This window comes from Elephantulus edwardii, unplaced genomic scaffold, assembly GCF_000299155.1.
Source record: "Elephantulus edwardii isolate Elephantulus edwardi_28Jun2011 unplaced genomic scaffold, EleEdw1.0 scaffold00046, whole genome shotgun sequence".
Taxonomy (NCBI): Eukaryota; Metazoa; Chordata; class Mammalia; order Macroscelidea; family Macroscelididae; genus Elephantulus; species Elephantulus edwardii.
The window spans coordinates 14515704-14522874 of NW_006399796.1; the positions used below are offsets into that span (position 1 = coordinate 14515704).

Below are 7171 nucleotides of genomic sequence, written 5' to 3' on the forward strand. Positions count from 1 at the left end.
CCTTTTTTTATTTTCTGACTCCAGCTCTTGATACATTTCATTGTAACATTTTGTTCAGCTTTTTTTACTTCATCTCTTTGGTTTGGCTTCTCAATAAGGCAATTTTTTCTAGTGTCTTCTATAGCCATTTTGGTTTTTGCTTTCTCTTCTGCCTTGGAAATGACCTTTTGTTCTCTTCATGAATGATATTCCTGATGGCTTTCTAGAGCTCCTCTGCTCTTCGGTCATTAGTGTTCAGTACCTCAAATCTGTTCTTGGGATGATTTTTTTAGTTCAGGTTGCATAGACTCAAGGTCATACATATCTTGATTCTGTGGACTTGTTTTCACTTTCTTCAGCTTCAATTTGAACATGCACATGAGTAATTGATGGTTTGTTTCACAGTCAGAGCCTGGCCAATTTTGACTGCTGATACTGAGTATCTCTAGTAATTGTTTGTGCAGTCAATTTTGGAGTGCTAAAAAGGGTCAGAATTCTCGATTTCCTCTTCTTACCATGTACAAAGTCAATGCGATTCCTGTGCAGTCCATCTTTTGTGTTTTTGAAAGAGATATTTGCTTTGAATGAAACATTGACTGTACAAAATTAATGCATTTGAATTGCATGTTTGGTCCGTTTTGGACTGCAAAATTTGTAGAAATAGAAACAGAAGGTTTGTAATCTGCTAATGATAAGATTGATCAGTCTCTCCATACTAACAGGTTTAAATTGAGCAGGTTTAAAGGCAGAAACCATAACATATATGCTATGGGCAATATATTGACTGATTCAGAATGCTTTAAAAGAAGATGGAGGGAATATACAAAGTCACTGTACCAAAAAGAACCGATTGGCACTGAAAAATTTCAGAAAGTACTATATGAGCAAGAGCCAGCGGTAATAAAGGAAGTTGCACTGAAGGCATTGACAAAAAATCAGGTCCCAGGAATCCAAGGTATACCAATTGACTGGTTTCAAATAAAAGATAGATCCCTGGATGTGCTCACCAGTCTATGCCAGGAAATTTGGAGGACAGTTGTCTGGCCAATGGATTGGCAAAGTCTATATTCCCGTTCCCAAAAAAGGTGATCCAACTGAATGTGGAAACTATTGAATAATAATAATCACATGCAAGCAAAATACTGCTGACAATCATTAAAAAATGGCTAGAACAGTACATAGATAGGGAACTGCCCCATATTCAAGAAGGATTTAGAAGATGCTGTGGCACCGAGGATACTACTGCTGATGTCAGATGGATCCTGGCTGAAAGTAAAGAATACCAGAAGAATGTCTATTTGTGCTCTATTGACTATGCAAAGACATTTTGACTGTGTGGATTGTAATAAGTTATGGCTGAGAATGGGAATCCCAGAGCTAATTGTGCTCATGCAAAATCTATACCTAGACCGGGAATCTGTTGTGAAAACAGTAAAGGAACATTACATAGTTTAAAATTAAGAAGGGGGTGCACCAACGGCACTCTGGCGGCCTAGTGGTAAGGAGCTGAGCTGCTGACCCAAAGGCTCATGGTTTGAATTTACCAGCTGCTCTGAGAGAAAGAAGGGAATGCATCAGGGTTGTATTCTCTCTATATATTTATTCAATCTGCTGAGCAAATTATTCAAGATGTTGAATTCATGTGGCATCAGAATTGGAAGGAGACTCATTAGTGACCTGCATTATGCAGATGACAGCTCTTGTGGCAGAAGATTAAAGGATACATCCTTCAATATGGATTTCAGCTTAATGTCAAGAAAACAGATTCTTACCAATGGACTGATAGGCAGCATCTTGATAAATAGAGAAAAGAATAAAACTGAACAGATCCACAATTAACACACATGGTACCATTGGTCAGGAAATCAGGAGACATTACACTGGGAAAGTTGGCAGTTAGGGACCTCTTCAAGTTATTGAGGAGTAATGATGTATGTTTGGTGTGTCTGATTCAAGACACAGTCTTTATGATCACACACTATGCATCTGAGAGCTGGACAATCAATAACGATGATAGAAGAATTGAAACCTTTGAGCTGTGGTGTTGGAGAAGAACGCTGAACATTGCATGGACTACCAGAAGAATAAACAAGTATGTCTTAGAAAGGGTTCAGTCAGAGTGCCTTTTGGAGGCAAAGATGATGAGGCTTTGCCTTATATACTTGGGCATGGTGCTAGGAGGGGCTATTACTTGGATAGGGGCATGATGTGTGAAAATGTGGAGGGTTAGAGAAGGAGAGGAAGACCCTCCACCAGGTGAATTGACTTGGTGACTGCCACTATGGGCTCTAATGTGCCAGGAAGTATGAAGATGGCACAGAACAGGGCAGGGTTCAGATCTGTTATTCACAAGGTCGCTATGGGCAGTACTTGATGACATCTAACAACAACAAAGGCAGAAACTGGGAGTCTCACTACCAACAAGAAAACAACAGAGAATGCCTCACCATTCCTTCAGAGCCAGAGATTGCTGGACTAGCCTGACTGGGACCTAGATGAGAGCAGCAACAGTAGTTCCAATGGAGGACCAGAGTGACATGAGACCACTGACCTGGGACTGCTGCTCTATGGAACCAAAGCCAAAGGCCTCTGCCCAAGCTTACTGGAAGACTGAGGAGGCAGGAGGAGGAAGATATGAAGAGGTGTCATAATTGCCAGGGTGGACAGAACTTCATACCACTGACTAAACCTCAAGAGTGAGGGTCAAAGGGCCTAACGGCACACTTGAGAAACTTGTCTTCATTCAAGAATCACATCCTATTTCCAACCTGAATTGTAACTTCCCTAATAAACTCCATAATTATGAGTATAATCTCTGAGCTCTGTGTGGCCATGGCAATAGATTATTGGACACAATAGTAGAGCAGTTAAAACCCTGGGAGGGATGGTTGGTGTTAGAATTGGCAGAAGGTTAAAGAAGTGTGAGGACATGTCTGACCTCCTGAGAATTTGTTTTATGCTATTGACATTGTGGGGATCTCTTAGTGGTCTGGAGTTAAATTGCCAATCCAAAGGTACACAGTTCAAATCTGCTCTGTGGGAGAAATATAAGTAGTCTCCTTCCATACATTAACGGCCTCTGAAAACCCTCTGGAGGGTCAGCTGTTGGTCAGTTCTGACTCAATGGTATATAATAACACAACTGACTTGTAGATGGAGACTGATCATCTTTGTGGAGTTAGTGGATCTCAGATAGAGCTGACCTTCTTTGCAAAAATGTTGTTACATAATATTGAGCAGGAATAATAGCTGACCCTAGGATGGGTTTTCAGAGGTTCAAATTGCACTGGAAGAGATTGCCCATCTTTTTCTCTTAGAGTTGTTAGTAGATTTGAACCACCTGCCTTTGGATTGGCAATATACGCCTTACCTACCAGGCCACCAGATCTCCCTTTTCACGCAAATGGAGAATGTTAAAATGAAATGATTATTTATAAGTAGTAATTGCTTAGCTAAACATTTTCTATTATGTTTACACCATCAAATTTGTAATACATCAGCTTCTGCTGTTGCATTTGTGTACCGACAAGTTGGAACCAACCCATTGCTGACCCTCCAGCAAGTGTCCAAAGACAGAACCTTATGGGAGAAGAATTGCCTATCTTTCTCTCATGGAACAGCTGGTGGATTTAAACCACGTGACCAAGATTGCAGCACAGCTTTTTATTACTATGTCACCATAGCTAGCAAACCCATTTTTCAGTTGCTTCGATATGGATTGCATCTCAACATCAAGAAAACAAAGATTCTCACCACTAGGCCAATTGCAGCATCATGATGAATGATGTTAACAATTTCATCTTTCTTGGATCTTCAGTCTACACTTTTGACACCAGCGGTCAGGAAATCAAAGGATGATGAGTTGCTTTAGGGAAGTCTGCTGTCAAGGATCTCTCCAGAGTGCTAGAGACCAACTATGTCGGTCTAGAGACTCAGGTGCACCTGATGCAGACCATGTTTGCTATGCATCTGGAAGCTAGGGTGGGTGGGTGGGGAAGATGACAGAAGAATCGATGTCTTTTAATTGTGCTGGAGAAGAGTAATGGACACACCACAGTCTTTCAAACAAACAAACGGGCCTGTCCTGGAGAGGGTGAAACCAGTTTGTTCCTTGGAGACAAGGATTTTGAAGCTCTTTCACATACTCTGGGCATGTTTCCAGAAGGGACTGGTTCTTGGAGAGGGGCATCATGCTTGGAAGGAGGGAGGGTAAGCGCAGGAGAGGAAGACCCTGGATGAGATGGATTGACACAGTGACCGTGGCAATGGGATCAAGTGTGTCGGAGATGATGAGGTTGCCTCAGAAAAGAGCTAGATTCAGAGCTATTTTTCATAGGGCTATGATGAATCATAGTTGCCTTGATGGTACATAACAACAGTAATAACCTAATCAAGAAAGGCAACTAGATCACACTGAAATGAATTGAACTTGGCACTCTCAACTGCAAAGGGTTGCTGTGAAGTTAGCAAAACATTCCATAAGAAGCAGCGGTGTCATAATTAGACTCTTAAGTTCTGATGAGAATTCTGCCATTGCTGCAGTTATGGCTCCAGGAAAAGACTCTTGTCCACCTTTACCTAAAATTCCCAGCAGCTGTTCTGATACGAATTCATATAAAGAACCTTATAAGTGAGGATCTAAGATAAGTTTAATGATTTAAGAATTCTGGGATTTTTGCAACACAGATAAGAATAATTTTGTGCTTTGTCTTGGCGCCTATGTGGGCAGTTTATGTCCTTGACATCTGTGTAGCAAGTTAAGTGAGTGAGAACAGCAAATCTGACTTGATTATGCAGCATATATGCAATGCAGTTACCAAGTCTCTGACTAGCCAGAGATTCTTTTAGGCAACAGGCACGCTCAAAGCAAAGAAAATGTCCTGTGCTGCCTCCTCCCTTGAAATTGGGTTGGAATGACTACTGTGGGCAAAATATAGTTGGATCCCTTGGTTTTGATATTGATAATACTGGGCGATTTAACGAATCAATTACTGTCAGGTAAACTTCAAAACCTGGCAAAGCTTTCCTCCTGCAGCTACAGCGGGGCCCAAATGTAGACCCAGCACAATCACCTCCATCCCCTAGAACCATGCTAAAATGATTGTGCTCGACTCAAGATACCCTTTTGACTTTCCTTACCTTTAGGTGTGTTGATATTCATTTGCCACAGTTTTCATTCAAGCAAGGGATAATTCCAAGACGTTATGTTATGCCTTGGAAGGAAAATATGAAATTTAGGACGGTGAATTTGAAGGTATGTTCCTGTAAACATTAATAGTTAAAAGGCTATACTAATTATATATATATATAAAGTATATATGTATATATAAATTGTATATATATAAAGTATATATACACCTACAGATATAAAACTCATATTTTGATGCTCTTTCAAGCAAATGTTAAACAGCAACATATATTCAAGTTATTAAATCATAAACTTAAAATTGATTACTAAAGGCTTTCACAATATATTGTTATCATGTACCACCGAGTTGGAACAGATCCATAGCTGACCTTCCAGAGGGTCTTTAGAAGCAGTAAATTGCACATGAGGAAATTGTCAATCTTTCTCCTAGGTGGCAGGTGGTGGATTCGACCTGTGTCTTTGGGATTGCAGCGCAGCTCCTTACCACTCGGCCACCAGAGCTCCCTTCCACAGTATAGTCACTTGTTTTCCTCCTCATCATGTCCACCTTTCACTGCACGTTAGTACACAGGCTAATCAGAAGCTCCCTCACTAAGCTACCCATTGGCATTGAGTCTGATTCATGGTTGGCCCTTCAGTAGGTTGTCTGAGGCTGTAACTCACATGGGAAAAGACTGCTCGGCTTCTTCCCTTGGAGTCACTGGTGCTTTCAAACCACTGTAGTCTCTACCTTTGGGTTCGTAGCATGTCTCCCCACAGACTGTGCCATCCAAGCTCCCAAAGCAGAAGCAGACAGCATTAATATTAAAACTATAGTACAGAGCATACATTGTTAAAGCTGTACTGCCTGTTTAACTAGAGAGCCATGGGATCAGTGTGGCTAGATTTACAGATACCATTTGTTGTTCCTTCAATGCTCTTGCCCAGTAATCGGGAAAACACTTTCCTAATTCAGAGTTAAATATTTCTTTGGAAAAGGTATATCCTTATTTAAAAGAGAATAGAATATAAATAATCAGATGATGTGTGATTTTAAGTTATGATGCTTGGTAATAAATTGAACTGATTTGCCAGTTTCAAAAGTTAAGAGGTTTATGTTTAAAAAGTTATACAACTGAATAAGAATATACTTTGCTAAATTATGGGCACAGGGAAGAGGTGAGTGAATTAGGAAAGATCCAGTGGGGACCTGAAATGGTGGGGTATGGATTAATGGTGACTGGTTTTATAAAACCCAGTGCATGGGAATGATCCTTATGAAAACACAATGTGAATGAAGAAATGTATAAAACACAATGTATGTGAAAGAAACATAACGTAGATACATTTCATATGCAAACCAATATAAAATAATAAAAATATGTTGTTGTTGATATGTGCCCTCGAGTCACCTGTGACTCATAGTGACGGTATGTACGACAGCTCTGAAGCCTACTCTGTCTCTCAACCCTTTCCAGCATGATGTCCTTCTCCAAGGACCGGTCCCTCCCGGACACATGCCTAAAGTATGTGAGACAGAGCTTCCAAATCCTAGCCTCCAAGGAGAGACTTAGTTTTACCCTCTCCAAGAAAGACCTATTTGTTTTCTTGACAATCCATGGTATGTTCAAGATTCTTCTCCACACCACAACTCAAAGGAATTAATATGTAAATTTTTTAAAATGGAAAAAAGAGAATATGTTTTGACAGTTCACTTCTTCTAGATAAGTAATCTCCTCCTACTTGATTTACTGCCTTAAAAACCTGCTGGAAGGTTGAGTCAGTCCCAACTCAATGGCACACAACAACAACAAGATGGCTAAGATTAAAAACCTCAAAAAATAGCAGAGGGAAGGGGAAACCTGAAAAAAATAACAAATATTGGCCAGGACATGGTACCCTAATCCATTCCTGTGGAGCTCTGGCAGCATAATGGCAAAAAGTTGTACTGCAATCCTGAAGGCCTGTGGTTCGAATCCACCAGCTGCTCCATGGGAGAAGGATGGAGAGTCTCCTCCTATGTGATTAACTGTCTCTGAAAACACTCTGGAGGGTCAGCTTTGG

The 7171-nt window shown here is 40.6% G+C and overlaps 1 protein-coding gene across 1 annotated transcript in view; it reads left to right on the forward strand.

Moving 5' to 3' along the window:
- The first annotated feature begins 4523 nt into the window (after window positions 1–4523).
- The window catches only part of LOC102853567 (chromosome unknown open reading frame, human C5orf48), a 22108-nt gene continuing 19460 nt past the window's right edge, over window positions 4524–7171 (forward strand). Inside the window, exons 1-2 of the mRNA XM_006886007.1 lie at window positions 4524–4609; window positions 5125–5233. Of these exons, the coding sequence (XP_006886069.1) occupies window positions 4524–4609; window positions 5125–5233 (195 nt within the window). The remainder of the gene's footprint in view (window positions 4610–5124; window positions 5234–7171) is intronic.